At 37.9% G+C, this 19,760-nt stretch overlaps 1 protein-coding gene across 4 annotated transcripts; it reads left to right on the top strand.

The window, feature by feature from the left end:
* The first annotated feature begins 1,511 nt into the window (after positions 1-1,511).
* Positions 1,512-18,694, top strand: arfip1 (ADP-ribosylation factor interacting protein 1 (arfaptin 1)). Of its 4 annotated transcripts, none has more exons than XM_038306138.1 (10): positions 1,512-1,764; positions 3,867-3,932; positions 9,930-10,028; positions 10,237-10,345; positions 10,886-10,987; positions 12,299-12,411; positions 12,724-12,945; positions 14,029-14,186; positions 14,315-14,489; positions 16,941-18,694. In XM_038306138.1, the coding sequence occupies exons 3-10, from the start codon at positions 9,939-9,941 to the stop codon at positions 17,094-17,096; spliced, it is 1,125 nt and encodes a 374-aa protein (XP_038162066.1). In that variant the 5' UTR covers positions 1,512-1,764; positions 3,867-3,932; positions 9,930-9,938; the 3' UTR covers positions 17,097-18,694. The 4 variants fall into 4 exon arrangements, with proteins under 4 accessions (XP_038162066.1, XP_038162063.1, XP_038162065.1 ...); XM_038306135.1 differs by having other exon boundaries at positions 3,867-4,201; XM_038306137.1 differs by lacking the exon at positions 3,867-3,932.
* The last annotated feature ends 1,066 nt before the right edge of the window (positions 18,695-19,760 follow it).

Genomic DNA, 19,760 nt, shown 5'->3' with positions numbered 1-19,760 from the left:
CGCAACGTGCATGCCCCACCCAGGTGGTTGTGGGAAATCGAGTTTATTTTTGGAAGGTTGTGCGTTAGAAAAAAAAAAATAATAATAATAATACAAAAGAAAAGCACTCTGCGGTAGAGCATTAGGGCCACTGAAAAAGTTAATGATTTTTAGATTTTATTTCTGTATAATATAATAAAAAAGCCAGACTTCTGACTTTAATCTCAGAATTCTGACTTTTTTTCCTCAGAATTCTGACTTTAATCTCAGAAGTCTGAGTTTAATCTCAGAATTCTGACTTTTTTTCTCAGAATTCTGACAGCTAACAAACATGTTAGCAACAAGCCGTAGCCATGTCTTTTTTAGTTACTAAACTAGATATCTTGTTTTAATCAACTTCTGCTCTTCCCTTAATGATATAGCATCACCGGTGACCCCTTGGGCATGTAAAAAGTCGCCTAATTCCGTCATTTTCCACCAATGTGTGACTGGCCCTCTCAAACAACTCATCTTTGTCAGTGAAGCTGAGTGTTCCCACATCTCTTCCTTCTCCCAGAATTCTTAAAATAGTCAGAATTCTGAGAAAAAAGTCAGAATTCTGAGAAAAAAAATCTGAATTCTGAGATCAAACTTAGAAATCCGATTTTTCCCCATATTAAACTGAAATAATACTTAAAAATCAGTTAACTTTTTTTTTTCAGTGGCCCTAATCCTCTTCCATAGCGCTTAAAATGTGTATATAATTATAAAGAAAAAAAAGTCACCCTTCAACGTGACCCAATCTAAAAACACAATTGTTCTGTAAGGACCTCAGAGGTAAGTTAGGGAACTTTAGACAGCAACAGCATCATGAAGTTTTTAAAGCTTGATTTGAAACAGGAGCAGAGGTTCACATTGCAGCAGAATAACCCATTTTAGGCACACAGCTATTGGTTCAATAGAATGGATTAGATGAAAACGTATGCACTAGAATGGCCAACCCATAGTTCATAAAAATCTGAAATCTCTAACAAGACTAAGAATCTCTGTTAAAGATACTTTGACATGTTCAAAAGAATACTCATCAGCCATTGATTTTACACAATTCCATGATAGTCTTCAGGAAAATAATTGCTCCATTAAAAAGTATTGATGTATACGTTCAAATCAAGGCATACTTTTCTTTCCACTTCACAACCAGATATATTTTAGCACATACAGCTCTAAGTAACATATATTCATATTTGTGGTTGCAAAATGACACCATGCAAAACGGGTATGAAAACTCCTACTGTTCAGTAGTGCATTGTTACTATGTAATGCAGCATATTTCAGCAACTTTTCGGAACAACTTCACAGAATTAGATTTAAAATATAATTTCTGGTTTGATTACTCTAATCTTCATAAACTTTAATTGTATTTTTTTGTTGTTGTTGTTCGTTAGCAGAAATTGTCCATAAAGTTCGCTCCGATTAAAACCTGCTAAACTGCTATTACCATCTCCCACCAGAAGGGGGCTGTCGTGTACCACGAAGGTCTTTCTCTGACGATAATTAGCCGAAAGCCCACAGCTGCATTGGACTCTTTCCGGGGTCTAGACATTACGTCTGGCGTAGCTGTTGAGCGTTAAGGACCACTAATGTCACACTGTTAGCATATCTGCAAACTTTGCACCAACAGTCTCCGTAACAGCTTTGAAGAGAAACTCTCCTGGTTTTTTGACGGGGAGGCAGGACTTAAGGTTACAGTTAACGGCTGTGACGGCTAGCAGTTCGCGGCTAATATTTAGCAGCATCCGCAGACAGGTAATGTCTCCCAAGTTTACAGCATATGTCATCCCCCGGTGACGCTTGATTTGCTTCCCACTCAACGTTTTTTTGTTGTCAATTTCAACTTTCTAAAACTACTATATTAGAAGTTTTCCATGCGTCTGCTGTCGGTGTTGTCTTCTGTTTAGCTGCATTACCACAGGCTAAAAAACGTCTGCTAGTGAGACGTTCACGTCGTTTCAGTTGTGTGGAATTGTGTGTTTTACTCTGATGCATCTCACGGATTTAATGTTACTTTCAAAATACACTTTAAGGACTCATTCCAGCCACTAAAATAAAAAATAGTGACGATGATTGCTGACCTATACTTATTACTTTTGACGTCTCAGTTGGTCACGTGACACTCCTGCAACAGGTGATCCACCCAACCTTGCCCCTTGTATTTCTCCCTTCCGGGGTCTCTTGGTGGTTTTACAGCTGTAATAAAAAGTTTCAGCAAATGAGATAAAATCTATATTTTCAAATATACAGGCAAGTCGACTGTGAACATGCATTTATGTCCAAAGGTATAAACTAAAACTTCTAAAGAGAGTTGTTAGGGATGTGTTTTAGTTGGCTGTGACTGTGGGAGAGACTCTGACGGTGCAGGTAATGGTAGGGTTTGGCACTTCCCTAATTGTACTGGTAACATCAGTATGTGTAGCTTTGAGCTTTATTTTTGAAATCCTGCTTATGCATAGGAAACCTGCTTCCAACAGGTTATTGAAACCTAAAACCTACCCATGTTTAATTGCAAGCTCCTTTTAGTAAGATGTGTTGTGAGTTTCAGCACAGAATCTGTTGGATTCAGGACTGGGCAAAGACTGGAGTATTGTAACACATAAACATGCTTTGATCAGACCTGCTTTCAGACCTGCGTCCTGGAAACGCTTAATCTTCCATGGAGATATGGTGGATTTTCATTGATGTTTGGAGTTGGTCATTTGCACATAAACCATATCATTTACATTCAGGCTAAATTCTCCACAGTTCCAGTTAGATATGAGGTCATCTCTTGGTAGACTTAGTTTATATCGAGTTGTTGTTTTTTGTTTTTTGTTTTTACTTCCTGATTATGCATTGATTTGGGTTCTGTGGAGCGTATAGTTTGGTGTTCATGATGCTGTTTATTCTCAGAAAAATCCTCAGACTAAATTATACCTCAATGGAATCTGTTAACTCATTGTGTGACTGAGGAAGATAATTTGTTTAATATTGCTGAACATTCTAGGTGCCCGAAAATTCGGAGAGGAGACAAAAATCAATAAAAAACTGAAGATGGAATGATGGGAAGACAAAGTAAAAGAAACATCTATGACAAAGTGTAGGAAAGCAGATTGAAATGGGTTGCTAAATGACCCAGTAGAGAATGTAATGAACTGCTCTGACAGTGTATCTGACTGTCTGACACATCATTTCCCTGCAGGTATTTTTCTCTGCTCTGTGTTAGTATTTACTCCTGTAAATAAATTTTGAAATTATGATATTTATATTTTTTTCAGTTTTATCTTTTTAAATATATCTTCTGCTTCCCCTGCACCACTTTTAACATGTTTAAAGAAACCCCAGCTTTTATTGCTCTGTTCACTGTCATATAAAAGGAGCTTCACACAGATCCTTATCATACCCGGATGCATATTAAACATTTTATGTAGTCTGTGTACAAGGGTCATTTACATTTAAAAAGTTTTAAATCTAGTTCAATTACACTTTAGCACACTGTAGTCAGCTTTAATCATAGCAAACATAAATTCCCAACAACAAAATTGTAGCTAGTATCTGTGGAAAGCCACTAGCTATGTTAGCTGGCCAGCAAAAAAGTTCATGACAAGCTCTTTTTAGGGGTATTAGAATAAAGGGTCTAAATGCTAATTCTGTTCAGATTTTTCTTCATAAAATATTTGACTGCAAACTTTCATTTTTATTTGACTTTACTTTGGTTGTAGCACAAATGTGAAAACATTAAAGGGTTAGCAATACCTTTTTAGTTCATCTTTGTTTTGTATGAAGCTCTATTGCTAACTGCTCCAATATCTAAAGTATATAATCTTCCGACACTGTAGGACTTTTTCATCCTGTCCTGTATGTCTTGTTTTCAGGTATGTCTGAAGTTAGTCTTGAGGCTGAGTCGGGGAAGACCTCAGCTGAGGACCCTCAGATGGAATGTGAGGAAACTGATAAAGCAGAGGAGAGTTTGAGTGACGATGCAACCCCAGAAATTGTTGACAGTAGCAGGAAAGGAGAGGAAAAAGCTGATGTACTCTATGAGATCAATATTAACAGTGATGAAGAAAATACAGAATCCTGTGATAAGGAGATGGATAAGGGTACCCGGGCGGGAAATGTGTCCAGCAGTGTAGGCAGCAAGGCTAAACACCAGGGTGAATCGGCTGAAACATCAAAGGGAAGTGGAGATTCTCTTTCTGAAACAAAGGTGATATTTACCCTCATTTTATAAAAAAATAAAACCCCTTCCTGGCACTTCCTCTCTGCGCTCTTGCTTCGCATTTTAATTCCTGATATGCAGTGATGGTGGCGGTTTCTTCCTATAAAATACTTTTATTTTCCCTTTAACCGTTTTTTTTATTTATGTTCTCCTTTGAAATGGGTAAACAGGTTTTTCATTTTCCGTCTTTGCATTAATTTGATGTTGTGTGTTATATTTAAAATGCTCTGCTGGAGCTTCAGGAGAATCTGCAGAATTTGGTGGTGGACTTGGTAAAATTTCTGCTAATTGGCTATTGCTCTCTGGTGTGGCTTGTGTACAGGTGCTGGTCATAAAATTAGAATATCATGAAAAAGTAGATTGATTTCAGTAATTCCATTTAAAAAATGAAACTTGTATATTATATTCATACATTACATACAAACTCATATATTTCAGATGTTTATTTTGTTTAATTTTGATGATTACAAATGACAACAAATGAAAATCTCAAATTCATCATATCAGAAAATTAGAATATTGTGAAAAGGTTCAAAATTGATGGCCCCTGGTGCCACACTCTAATCAGCTAATTAACTCAAACCACCTGCAAAAGCCTTTAAATGGTTTTTCAGTCTAGTTCTATAGGCTACACAATCATGGGGAAGACTGCTGACTTGACAGTTGTCCAAAAGACGACCATCGACACCTTGCACAAGGAGGGCAAGACACAAAAGGTCATCGCTAAAGAGGCTGGCTGTTCACAGAGCTCAGTGTCCAAGCACATTAATAGAGAGGCGAAGGGAAGGAAAAGATGTGGTCGAAAAAAGTGTACAAGCAAGAGAGATAACCGCACCCTGGAGAGGATTGTGAAACAAAACCCATTCAAAAATGTGGGGGAGATTCACAAAGAGTCGACTGCAGTTGGAGTGAGTGCTTCAAGAACCACCACACACAGACGTATGAAAGACATGGGTTTCTGCTGTCGCATTCCTTGTGTCAAGCCACTCTTGAACCACAGACAGCGTCAGAAGCGTCTAAAGAGAAACAGGACTGGACTGCTGGTGAGTGGTCCAAAGTCATGTTCTCTGATGAAAGTAAATTTTGCATTTCCTTTGGAAATCAAGGTCCCAGAGTCTGGAGGAAAAGAAGAGAGGCACTTCATCCACGTTGCTTGAAGTCTAGTGTAAAGTTTCCACAGTCAGTGATGGTTTGGGGTGCCATGTCATCTGCTGGTGTTGGTCCATTGTGTTTTCTGAGGTCAACGCAGCCACATACCAGGAAGTTTTAGAGCACTTCATGCTTCCTGCAGCTGACCAACTTTTTGGAGATGCAGATTTCATTTTCCAACAGGACTTGGCACCTGCACACAGTGCCAAAGCTACCAGTACCTGGTTGAAGGACCATGGTATCCCTGTTCTTAATTGGCCAGCAAACTCTCCTGACCTTAACCCCATAGAAAATCTATGGGGTATTGTGAAGAAGAAGATGCAATACACCAGACCTAACAATTCAGAAGAGCTAAAAGCCACTATTAGAGCAACCTGGGCTATCATAACACCTGAGCAGTGCCACAGACTGATCGACTCCATGCCACGCCGCATTGCTGCAGTAATACAGGCCAAAGGAGGCCCAACTAAATACTGAGTGCTGTACATGCTCATACTTTTCATGTTCATACTTTTCAGTTGGCCAACATTTCTATAAATCCTTTGTTTTTATTGGTCTTCAGTAATATTCTAATTTTCTGATATGATGAATTTGAGATTTTCATTTGTTGTCATTTGTAATCATCAAAATTAAACAAAATAAACATCTGAAATATATGAGTTTGTATGTAATATATGAATATAATATACAAGTTTCACTTTTTAAATGGAATTACTGAAATCAATCTACTTTTTCATGATATTCTAATTTTATGACCAGCACCTGTATTTCTGCATAGAATATGCATTTTCTATCTCTGGCTTATTGCAAACTTATTGCTGACATTTGAATTATCTTGTTTACCATGAAATGACCTGTATATGTATTTCATTTTGTTGAAAAGTGTTATACCTTAACTGGCAGTGAGTAATGACTTCTCTACAGATTGTACTGTAAGCTGATTGGGGGGGGGGCTCAGGGACTATTGATTATTGCGCAACAATGTACAGTTTTTATTTTATTTTGTGTTCTTTTATTTTTATTATTACAATCCAACATTCTGGAGCACATTCTGTATTTAAGAGGCGAACTGAACAATGAGATTGTTTTCTCCTGTTACTCCCAAACCATTCTCGCTTATCTCCAGAACAGTCAACAGTGGGATTTACAAACTATACCTTGTTCCTTTGCATGGCCAATTTGCTTGAAGCCACCGAAACATTGTGTGTTAGCAGCAGTGGGTTAAGCTGTTGAGTTGCTGTCTTTACAAACAGTGGAAGACTGAAATGTCTTCTTTGGTTGATGTTATGTCCCACCTCAGGTTTGCAAATAAAAGGACTAACAGTTTTGCTGAACATCTTATTAAAAAAAAAAGGTTAATTAATTATTGCACAAAGCTGTTATTTCTATTTTCTTCCTTGTTAGCACTAACGTACCGAATCAGATGTAAGCGTGGACTATTTGATTTGCTCCAGTCTTATCTTCAGCATGCAGTTTGACAGGTTGAGCCAGGTGTACCTGTGCTTCCTACCTGCATGATGTATCCAATGACCTTTAAGTATTTATGGATCTGACGCATTGATACAGCCGGCAAAGTACATATGCGAAACTGAACTAATTCTATTTGCTTTCGCTTTTTGGATGTAGTTTTTAAAGCTGAATTTACCTATTATTATTTACTTTTTAATTTGTTGCAATAAATTCACAAATCTTCCTAATTTTCCACTTCAGTGTTACTATATTAACCAAATCCTTCATTAACCTTGATTCTAAAATCATAGCGAAAATAATTTTAAAATAGTTTTGCATTATATTACTACTAAAGCTGCATCCATTTGATATTAATATCTGAATTGCTCCTGAGGTTAAAGGAAGTCTGTTAATGAGTTCTAGATAGAGCATATTGACTGATGAAAAAGTTTTTTAGTTTTTTTTTAATATATAAATATAGATATAGATGGATATAGATATATATCTAGATATAGATATTTTTTATTATTTTTTTTTACAATTCTGATGTAATTACTGCTCTAAGCGGGTTGCGTTGTCGGCTAAACGTATATTTTAGAGTCTCTATTAGTCTCTACTACATTAATTAACAATTATTTTAATGATTAATCTGATTAATTGTTTTAGCCCTTGTTCACACTGCAGCCTAAAGTCCAATTTCTGTTTTGCCAGTATGCAGCCTGTATCTGTCAACCATGGCAGACGATAGTGCGGAGGGAACTCTTTTTCGACCTTGAAAGATTGTGTTGTTAATGCACTGGCTGAGGTTGGGAAAGATTGCCAGATGTGCTTCAGCACTACCATCCATGTTTACTTCTGTAAACACAGAGCACACTCGCATGTGACGTCAGTACATCCTCTACTTGGCAGGCGGGACACATGTTGCGTGAATGCAGTTCACACAGGAGATCACATACAATTTCCATATATTTGGAAATGTGAACAACTATGCAAAACAATGGGATTTCACCAAAAAAATGTCATAGTTTAGCATTAAGACCTGCAGTGGGAAACCAGCCAATGTCTGCCTTTCCTGACCTTATACCAATCTTAAATTTACTTTTGTTATATGTACATTTGTACACATTAGGATGACCAGATTTCCTCGAATAGAGACGAGCACTGACATTTTGGAACTTGATGATACCAAGCACAGATACGAGGGTTAAAAAAAAAAGGCTTTGTCAAATTGATAATCTAAAATACCGATCAAAGTCAGACTTTTACCTTGGATCCAGTGCACCTTATTTCTAGTAGAGGGGGCTTTTTTACAACAAGGAAAGGACCCCTGTCAAGATAAACCGAATTGTTTTGATACTGTGATCTTTGTCAGATGTAGAAGTTGTATTGGTTCAGAGGATCGCGTTGGTTTTTCTATTACAAGTACTTGATACTAGTATCGGGCACGATATCAGTACTGGTGCATTCCTAATACACATTATACGTGCTTTTAGAAAGGAGATTATGACGGTCTCTAAATAAACTCAACAGTAATGATTCTAACAATAAAGCAAACAGAACTCTGAGAAGTATCAAGATCAGAATGAGAGCTGAGTTTTTTTTTTTGGATTTAATATAATAAAATTTACCCCTTTGAAAAAAATAAAAAACAGGCTTTAAAAGACCAGGATCCAGTTAGATGCTGATATGGTCGTTATCTGCATTATTCACATTCTGCTTGGTAGGTAACGGATCTTGTTTAGAGTTGCAAATGAAGATTTACAAACAGAAAGCTACAGCTTCTTATAGTGAGACCTTGCAAAGTAGCTTAGAGCATCATGCTGATTAGGTCAGTGTCCTAGTTTCCAGGTCCACAGTGATTTGGGTTGTAAAATGAAATGGAGACTAAGACAACTCTGCCTTCTGCTTCTGACTAGTGTATGTAAAGCATGTTGCAACACTGGGCCTTTCCTGTGATTTAGCTCACAGATGTTCAACTAAACTGTTGACCGTGTCAGCATTTCTCAAATTGCTGCACATTCAGGATATTGCTGCAGAAGCTGGATTTTTCTCCCAGGTTAACAACTGCAAATGTTACAATCTTTGATAATTCCTTTCTGAGCTGTTGGGTTTTTTTTTGTATATATCCCTGGACAGAGTTCCTCTGGTTTTGGGTCAGCACCTCACAGACTGTGCTCCATTGTTTTTTTTAGGTACATTTGTTTTTTTTCCTTTTCAGTAATGAAATTGTACCACGCATTAGAGTGGTGGGTAATATAATACAGTAGACTTGGATGAGTGATGTCACTGTAAACATAAGACCCAAACAAACACACGTGGAAGCATTTTGCTCTTAGTATTGTTAGTCATTCTCTTTGAATCTCGCTGTTTTGTAATCAACCAGAAACCATGTTGTAAAACATGGGACTGATGTTGCAAGAGAGCTGCATATGTTGGTCAACAACTTATCAAAACCAACCACTTTAAAACCCTCTATCAATCTGGTTCTATTGTTTAAAGAAAATCTAAGCATAAAGTAATTCAGTCTGACTTTTTGTTATATGTACACAATTCAGTTGCATCTGCAAGTCTTTTAGAGAATATTTCTATACTCATTCATTCAAGCTGCAGCAGATCAAATGAGTCTAAAGGCAGTCACGTTGCTGACTATCTATGAAGGTTTGATGTTGAATATCCAGAACTCCTCAAATTGCATAGTTTTAGTTTCATTTGATTTAATTTCCATATAAATTCACCGTTAATGCACATTTTGCTATCACATTATGAATCAATTCATCAAAAAAAAAAAAAAAATGACAGATTAATCTGAGCAAATTTTTAATTGCAGCCTTATTCATTTATAGACTTATTTTGAAGTTTGTGGCAGCTACTGCACAAAATGTGATCATCCAAAAGGTGTGAATACTTTGCTGTGTGTTTGGCTGATTTCAGAGCGTTGTGTAGTCCTGTTTTAAAATCGGATCAATTGCTCAGTTATGCATCTGTTTATAGATTGTTCTGGTAAATGTTTTAGTTTTGGTGGCCACAAGGTGGCGGCTCACATGTTGTTTCCCTGCAGAGGATTGTGAAATCTGCTCTTTCCTGATCTGATAACGCCTTCATTTCATCCTTGTTCTAGGAGAGCACAATGGCTGATTCTCATAGAGGCTCAGCCGCTGAGATCCCAGTCACCAGCAATGGAGACCTGGATCAGAGCCCCGAGAGAGTTTTTCAGAGGGTAAGGCCCTGATCCCAGTTTGTTTTTTAATTGGGTGTATCTGCATCTTAATTTCCCCAGAAATATCATTTGCATCACGAGTGTTGTCTAATTCGTTTTTGTAAACATATACACATGGTACATTTAAAAAGAGGGCAGTGTGCAGATCTCTATACAGACAGTTTATTAGGTTCCACTTCCACTGTAAATCTAACTTTAATTTCCACAGGATTCCCACTCCACTAATCCAGGAGCCATGAAGGCTTCCGATTCCTCACTCACCTCCAGCAACTTTGAGTCAACAGCAGAGGGCATCATTGAATCGGGACCATACAAAGGTAAACAAGCGTCCCTCCCTGCTTTTTTACTTTGCTGTTTTCTGTTTGCAGTCCTAATTTTTAAAGCACGAGTTCAACAATCGGTCAGACTTTTCCCCCCTTTTATTTGAATACTGATTTTGTCCAAACGCAGTTGGGTTTACAGACTGCATGTGTCGCAGTGGTCCGCTTTTTTTTTTTTTTTTTACATTGCTTGAAATGAAAGGCTAGAATTTGGATGAGTGAAGCTGATTTAAATGTAATGAGTTGGCTCTGATCTCCTGGTTGTAACCCACATGTCCTTTTCATCATCATGTGCTTGTTAGAAATGCTAATAAAAGCCTCCCTATAGAGCAGGGAGCTGTTGCGGCCTGTTCACTCAGTGTTGCCATGGCTATTTTCCATGTTATTCTCACCAGCTGAGGATACCTTTTGTTCACTGCGCACTCTGCAGCTGTAAAGAGAAGAGAGAAACTGCAAACATTTATGGGAATATCCCATTTAGAATTTCATGGTTAGAACTAAATATGCTGATGATTCCCAACTTTGAATATCTCTCAGGGTCAGCAAGCCTACCCTCTTCTCTTGTGACACCTGTAGCTCCAAGCTCGGCTGTCGCTAGCCGCCTGGCACGCTCCTCCAGCGATAGCCAGGCGGAGAAAGGTACCAGAAGCAATGATGTTTGAATCAGCTGGCACTAAATCACAACCTAAATGCACTTTAATTACTTGCTTACCTGCTGCTTTTTTCTGCAGGCTTGCTTCACCTATTATAACAAAACTATCTTTCCCTTTCCACTTACTGGCCCTCCAAACACGTCCTCTGCTTCAGTGTGCGCTACAGCTGAATTAGTTTTAAGAATTTTTCTCATTAATTTAGATGTAAGCTCTTAAAATGTATTTTTTTTTCTGGGGGGAAAAAAATCCTTGCATTTTCTTGCTTGCATACCTTTATTTTCCTTGCAGAAGGGGGCACAGAGTTTCCTTATGTTTATAAGACAACACATTTTCATGAAACTGAATTTAATTCTGGGGATTGATGGCAAATGTTTAAATTGCTTAGGTCAGGATTTTCATAATCTGGTTCACATTTTATATTTTCATATTTTAGGTGTGACCTGACTCAAATGGCTAAATTATGTCCTCAGAATGTAGCCAAATTCTTTATAGTAGAGCCGAAGAAATTGTGAGTTGAATTAGGTCTACTGAAGCAGAGAAACATCTAAATGTTTTAGTGCAGTAGTCCTCGAGGACTGGAGTTTAACACTTGTTACTTTGATGTTTAAAGTTCTGAAAACATACTAGTAGCTTCCAAAGGCTAACTTTAAAATAGCTTTACAATATATAAAATCTTATTCATTATTGGAATATCAGTTTCTACATTATATTGATCGCAAAGGATTGCTAAGATGCATTTTTGGTAGATGGTCTTATTTTAGGCAGCATGCATTTAAACTCTAGCATCTTATAGTATATTTGGCCGTTTGAATTGACCTCCTTTACCACAGCAGATATAAATCTTAGTGAGTTAATTGCAATCAGTACTATCATCAGTGCAAAAATTAGCAGTACCCGCATAGCTTGAACAGGTAAAAATACAGTGAGTCTGATTACAGATGCAGTAATATAAGGGATTAATATTTTACTTTTAAATATAAACTGCAACTGGACCAAAATATCCCTAATTTTTCAGTGTTTCTCTTTTTCATACCTTCATCATGTCTGTAAAAGAAAATCTTATCTAACTTCATCATTAAAGTTATATGGTTTTCACTTGAGTTATTGACATTCTCTGTTTATTCCAACAAAAGATTAAGAATGCGAACACCTAAATGTGTTTTTAGGGCTTCTGTCTGTGTCGATGGTCTAAACAAACTGTTGTTAAAAAGCATAGTTGTTAGCTTGTATCTTGATTTTTTTTTTTTTTTGCTTTCTATTAATAATTTAATAATGTGAATGACTTTTGACTGTCCAGACACAATGAAAGCTCAGCCCACCAGCGGGGCCGTGGTCCTTTCAGACGACTTGAAGAACCCAGCCATGGAAAAACTGGACCTTGTGAGAAAATGGAGCATCAACACATATAAAGTAAATCTCTTTTTGCCTGCTTTATTTATTTTTTACTATCCTCTCTGTTTTTGCAAAGTATTTCTCTTTATTTTTTAGTATTTAATTTCTCTTGAAACAGGTTTAACAGAGTTCCCACTAACAACACGATTGATAGGTTATCCCTTTCTTGCTCTAGACGTTTTTGCTCAACTATGCTCCTGTAGGTCATTTCCGCACCCTCTCAGTAGTCTTCTCTCTGTATATGATACAAAAAACACCCCCCAGCCTTTGTTTTGCCCTAACTCCTCCCAGTATTAATGCTTGTTTTAACAAGGCCGCTCTCCTCTGCAGTGCACCCGACAGATCTTGTCAGAGAAGCTGGGCCGAGGATCAAAGACTGTGGACCTGGAGCTGGAGGCGCAAATTGAGCTTCTCCGCGAAAATAAGAGGAAGTACCAAATTGTGATCAAGCTGGCTCAGGCGCTGGCCAATCAGCTGTCCCAAATTATGCAAACTCAGAGGCAGCTGGGTGATGCATTCGCTGACCTTAGCCTCAAGTCACCTGAGCTCCATGTGAGTCGGACCTTTTAGCTTTAGTCATGTCTGTTAAAACGCTGTCTACAAAACGAAATGAATGCAACCTTTCAGTAATCGTAGCCCTGCTATAGACACTTTCTTTCCTGGTTAAAACAGTCAACAGTCTTTTTTTTTATTGAATTTGAAAAATTGTCCCTCCAAACCTTAAAAGCAGTTGTATGTTTATGTTCTTACTATTGCTATATCCTATTTATTCTGTGGGGGAAAATGTAATCAAAAGCACATATTAACATTAAACATACATTTTAGGCTTTTTTTTTTAAAGCTCTTCATATTGTTTTTCTTGAATTTGACAGCTTAACATGTTTATTTCAATATGAACATAATTTTTTCCATTAATGTTGCTTAGAAAGGATGGTTTGTTCTGCTTCAAGGTGTGCCTGCACACAGATGTGGACAATGGTTCTTAAAATCATTAATCTGACCCATAGCTGTTTTCCCAATTCAGATCTTTTGACATAAAAAAGAACATCAAAGGTGTATAAGAAAATAATCCAAGAGGGATAAGACTGGAATAGCGCTGGGAATACAGGGAATACAGGTTTTTAAAAAAAAACAAACAAAAAAACATGCGATTATAAAAACAATTTCGTCAGATATAGTATATGCCAAAGTATTTGCGTGGAACTGCTTCTTGTTGCTACTTGTTGATGGCATTAAAATAATTTCTAAGAGCATTAAATTAGAGTTACTTATTCCTGTATAAACCCTAAGTTTAAACGTGGTTTTAACTGAAGCAGGGGCTAAAGCTGTGGAGGCATTATTAGCACTGATGGCTGTGCTTGCAGTTTTCTATTACAGCTGCTAAAATTCAGAGATTCAAGATAAGATTAAAATCAAGGCTCATCAACAACACACTTAGTGAGAAGATTTTAATTTGTTTAAATTGTGTTAATTCCAATAAAAAAAGGTTTTAATCCATTCTTTCTTTCCTCCTCTGCTAAACTGATTCAATGTTGTTGAATGTTGTCCCCTTGTCAGAAATCTGAAAATGTCTGCAGGTTTGCTTGAACAACTTAGACAAAATAAATTTTTTGTCATTATTAATTTTTCCATCAGGAGGAGTTTGGCTACAACGCAGACACACAGAAACTTCTGTCAAAAAATGGAGAGACGCTGCTGGCTGCAATCAACTTCTTCATCTCCAGTGTTGACACCCTTGTCGACAAAACAATTGAAGACACCATGATCAATATCAAACAATATGAAGCTGCCAGGTAATTCCTGTGGGACAGGCCTTAGCAGCAGGTCCAAGTTTTTTCTGGTCATTTTCTGCTTGTAATGCATAAGTTTATTACCTTTATTTTTATTTATCTGATTTACATTCTTAAATAAAACCTCTCAGGATTGAGTATGACGCATATCGTACGGATTTTGAGGAGCTTAACCTTGGACCGCGTGACGGCAACACCATGCCGAAAATTGAGCAATCCCAGCAGCAGTTCCAGATCCATCGTGAGAAGTTTGAAAGAATGCGAAACGATGTATCTGTGAAGCTGAAGTTTCTGGAAGAGAATAAGGTTGGCTTCTTGTCATTCCTACTATAGTAATGTACAGATGTAGACACACTCGTTGAGTTCTGTCTTTAAATGAATTCAGATTTTGTTGCTGTAGCATGATCTCACAGAACAATCTGAAAAAGTATATGCCACATTCAAAAAACTTACAAAACTCCATCGCCTTTTTTAGCTAAATTTTTTGTCAATACCTTTTAAAATTCAGTTATTCACTGACAACATTTAACAAATTAGAACTTGAAGGTGCCTTTGACTGGGTTATCTGTAAAACTGGTGCTGTTTTATGCACTTCTTCCTTATTGCACCTCAAAGGGTTTCTGTAGGATTTAGGTTTGGGAAATATTGCTGTTTTAGTTTTGTTTAAACATTTCTGTGTTAATGCTTCTTGTCCTTTACATTGTGATCCTGCAGAAAGTGAAAATGAGAGCCCATACTCTGTTTACTTGTACAATGTCTAGATTTGAATATAAAATCTGTTATTTCAGAGTGATGTGGTGCAATGCTCTCAGGGTCTTATGCTACTTTCACACCGCACACTTTGTGCAGCAAAAAAGCACCTGCTGCTTCATTTTTTAGGCTTGTACACATTAAGCTCAGACGCGCATCAAGAGAATTTTTTATCCTCCTGAAGCGCGTCCAGTAAAGTGTCCAGATGCATCTGAGGCTTCTGCTACTCCTGTGTTCAATTGCAGAGAGCGACTTTGCTATATTTGCTGTGATAAGCTGGTGAAAAGTAGTCTTACGGGAGAAAGTCCACCTGAAAACATTGCCTGTTCAGTCAGGCAACTGGCGCGACAGAAGCAGCGAGTTTACATGCAAAGTCAATGGTTGACGCGCGTCAAGGCGCAGCAAAAGGTCCCGCAGCGATAATAATCTGAATGAACTGACGGCACTGATTACGTTTTCAGGTGTATTTTCCTCATTTAAACACATATTAAAACTACTTTATTCCAAATGATCACAGCAAATATAGCTGCAAGGCAGAGAAAGGATAGTGAAGCTCCGCCCAACACGCGTCAGACACACTTTTGCACCGCGCAGCCAGAGCAGCAAAGCTGCTTCCGCCACGGTTCAGAACTAACTGGTACAAGCAGCAAAAATGAAGCAGCAGACGCGATTTTTCTGCTTTTGCTGCGTGAACGTAGCATAACTGCACAAAGATCGCCACTGTGCTTGCAACGAGAATGCTTTTAACTGGGGGCGTGTAGCAGTTCTCGCCGTAAAGCAAGACTGACTCTCGCAAGACTTCTGAGCCTGTGGGTGCGGGTCGGTGCTCCTGCAATTGCAAGTGCAGTATTTCCCCCACAGACCACCAGGGCGGCCGAGAATACCTTTGTTCAACCTGAAATGACTCAATCATCCAAAACGTTATGGAACACATTAATTAACTGAAAAATGTTGCATAGTGTGCCTTTAAAATATGATTTTGCTGTCGGAGGCGCTCAGATATCCACTTACCGGCAGTGGGCTATCATTGGGAATTCACTGCAGCTGGGGGGTTTCCAAGACTTCCAGTTCATATGTTGCGTCGAGCAGCAAAAGTTTTCCAACTCCAGCAGCCTCTGCTTGTGAAGCGCGTCACACGAGTCAGCCTGTACACCTAAATTCGGCAAATCATATATCAATGGTCATGTGTCAATCTAAATTTTTCATTCATAGCATCTTGATTCATATGTTGCAGCTAATATATGCAATGGTTGAAATAAGAAATTTGAATAATTTACTTTACCATTAAGTTACTAGCACTAAGTTGCTAACTGGTTAACAAAATGCTTCGGAGACACCGGGCACAACCGAACTTACTTGAGAACCTTCCGCCACAACAATCCCGCCCCCTTGATAATCACATTCATTTTATTCACTTGTGTAAAGTCGTGCACCACTCGGGAGAATTTGGAAATGCAACGGTTGGAACAGCAGCTTCCTTACGACTTTAAGTACATGCTGTACTTTTTACATGCAAACCAGCTGCTTCTGCTGCTTCAACCGCATGCTTCCTGAACGTAGCATAAGGAGAACAACCAGTCCACATCCTTCCTGATCCCCCCCCTAAAGTGGGCATCAGGTGCCTTTCTATCATTTCACTTCTGATTTAGACTTTAATCAAACCCACCTGCTCACCTCAAACTTAAACTTTTACATAATAAAAAAAAAAAAAAAAAAAACTTTTACAGTTTCAAGTAAATTCCAAGTTGCATTTACGTTTGTGATGGTAGGTAAAGATGTTTTTTTTTTTGTATTTTGATCTTTATTTCACTCTCAATCAGTGAGCAATTCTCAGGCTCTGTTTTGGTGGCATTAATGTGACTTTTACAGATTTTCCCCTCTTTTCTTCATCCCAACAGGCATTAAACAAATCTTTTAAAGCTTGTATCCTACCAGGAAGGCCAATAAATCTGTTCAGATTATTTGGTTAGTAACCTTTTCTTACTATTGTTTTTTTTCCCCCATCAGGTGAAGGTATTGCATAACCAGCTCGTCCTGTTCCACAATGCTATAGCTGCCTATTACGCTGGAAACCAGCAGCAGCTGGAGCAGACTCTCAAGCAGTTCCACATCAAGTTGAAGGTGCCTGGTGGTGAAAGTCCTTCATGGCTGGAAGAGCATTAAACAGTTCCTTGTGGTGGTGGTTTAGCTCAGTTTGACCAAACCCGCTACAGAAACGACAGAGTCCTACCTTCCCCTTGTTGCTGCTTTTCAAACTTCTGAAACTACATCTTCTAACAAAAGGAACCAACTCCTACACTCCTATTGTCTGATCTTCCTAAGTCATTTTTGTTGTTCTTTCAAATCATAAGAGAAGCACTTTTCTACTGTTTGACAGATGTGTTGAACAGGAGTTGCAGCAGTAAACACTTTCTGAAACTCTAAATGGCCTTTTGTACTTCAGCATATGAATGTTTGTATATCAGCAGAGCACAGTTGGCGTTATTCTGGCAGCTATGGGAGGATGCTGCCATTAAATGTCACAACAATCTGGACTTTTACCACATGACATCCAGTACTAATTCTGAATGAACCAGATGTGATAATCAGAGCTAAGTTGTACTCAAACTTTTTAATTGTGTAAATTGGTTTTATTTTCATTGTTCAGTTGTCTGAAGTGGCAATTTGACCATTTGGGAGTGTTTGTTTGTTTTATGGTTAAGATTTAGAAGTGAATATGTGTTATTTTTCTCTGTTGGCCTCAAACAAGGTCTGCCTATCAAACGCACCTGCATTGACTGATTCAAAAACCAAAGTTTACAAAATCAAGTTATTTTTTCCCCCAGGTTTTATGTGCGATGGGCAGACCTAGAGCAGCTTATTCTGACTGATTGCTGACTTGATGTTGAGCTGTTTTTAAACTACCAGCTCCTGACTGCAACTTCATGTTGGAATAATGATTTCATATCCGATGCACATCTTTTCTGCTGAACCTTGCAAAACCAAAGTGTTTCCAAAAAGCTCTAATCATTTAGTCAAACATGCACTCCTCTTTTAGCTTGTCTGTATTTAGGATAGAAAAATGGAGATGGAAGTGATTCTTGTAGATTCCAGAACATGAAGGACCAGCCTTTTGTCATTTTAACGTGCCTTGAATCTGTTCTTTTCTTGCTCTCAGTACACTCCTGCTTCTGGGTTTTTTAAAACTGTCAGCATGGGGCAAAGGACCAAACAGAACACGGACATTGGAACATTCAGCACAATAATTTCACTGACTTCCTAAATCAATCTTGAAAACATGTCCCTTATATGCACATTTATTAATATAGGTCTAAACAACTATGTTAAAGGCCTAATGTCAGGTGTGAACCAAAATTGAATTAACTGCAGTTTTCACCTGTAAAGACCAGCATCTTTGGCTGCTATCCGTTTACGTCATCTGGGCTATAAAGTGTATTTTTCAAGAAGAAAGGCTCATTATTTTTCCTAGGGCTTGCTACAACGGTTTAAAGGAGTAAAGCTTGTACAAGATGTCATTTCCTGGAAAAAATATATATATTTGAAATCTATTTTAATGTTGGATTGACCAATGCAGCCACTTGGCTTATTTTTTCTAGTACCTCTGTGTTCTAGTGGATATCAACCTTTTGTAAAATGTAAAATGAACATGTTAAAATGGGAATATTCTGAATGTTGTGTAACCTGTATGGGGAGAATAAAATTTCTCTTTCTGTACCCTTGTTTGGAACTTTAAGATATAAAAAAAGAAATGAAAATATAAACGGCAGTCAAGGTGATTGGTTCATTAAAATAGTGTGCTGTAGTACTTACTGATAAGTAATCTTTTCAGTTTGACATGTTTTCTGGACATTTCATGCATATTTATAAAGTATTTGTAAAGTTTTCAAAATGGTCTAGTTATTTGGTATCATTTGAGATCAGACTTTATTTGCATTTTTAACTACATGTTTTAATGAATCTTATGCTTCATACACATGATCTTCCCATCAACTCTGACAGGCTTTATTCTCCCTGCAGGAGAGGAGAATCCCTAAAGCATAATGATACCAAAACCATTTTTTACTTTGGAAATGGTTCATCATTTATGTGAAAAAGAAACTTTTTTTTTTTCGATATCTGCTAAAAGGTTCAGTTTTGATCCAATATGACCAGATCACTTTCCCGAGGTTTTTTGATCACTGGCGGTATGTAGCAAACTGCAAACATGACTTCTCCTGGCTTATTTTAAACAATTACTTTTTTTTTTCCACTTTCACGTATAGACCAAATTTACACAAATTTACAAAGTGCATGACTTGTATATGCAGATCCACATATCTGAATGTGTAGGCCACCTCTCATATATGACCTGCCTACCCTGTTGGCGTACGTAAAAGACCATTATACCCTGATAGGTTTGTATCATTGCCACACTTTCCGTTTTCTGAGTTCTCCACAGCTTTAATTGCTTTGCATGGTACTGTAATGTTAGAAAAGAAACTATCCCTGACAGCTAAAGATGTGCTCTATGAGAATTTACAATAGCCTTTTTGTTTTTTTAAGCAACCTGTCCCATCCTGTATTTTCTCAGTGTGGAGCCGTTTTACTGAAAGTCCCCCCCCCCCCCCCCCCCCCAAAAAAAAAAGCTTTAGGTTTCCACAAGCCGACCACACCCACAGCTAAACTTTTTACAGGATCTGGATAATCCCCAGGAAAGCTTTAACAATGTTGACCGTAGCATCAGTGACATGTTTTATCTGGAATTGAATTGTCATTTTAAACACGGCCTGTTGGAACACCACGCCGTCTGGAGCAAACGGTTTCTCAGAGAACAAAAGGAGATGAATG

This window comes from Cyprinodon tularosa, unplaced genomic scaffold (genome assembly GCF_016077235.1).
Source record: "Cyprinodon tularosa strain WSP-4 unplaced genomic scaffold, ASM1607723v1 ctg573, whole genome shotgun sequence".
NCBI classification, from domain to species: Eukaryota; Metazoa; Chordata; class Actinopteri; order Cyprinodontiformes; family Cyprinodontidae; genus Cyprinodon; species Cyprinodon tularosa.
Note: the sequence above shows the minus strand (reverse complement) of the source record. Positions and strands in the feature narration are given on the sequence as shown.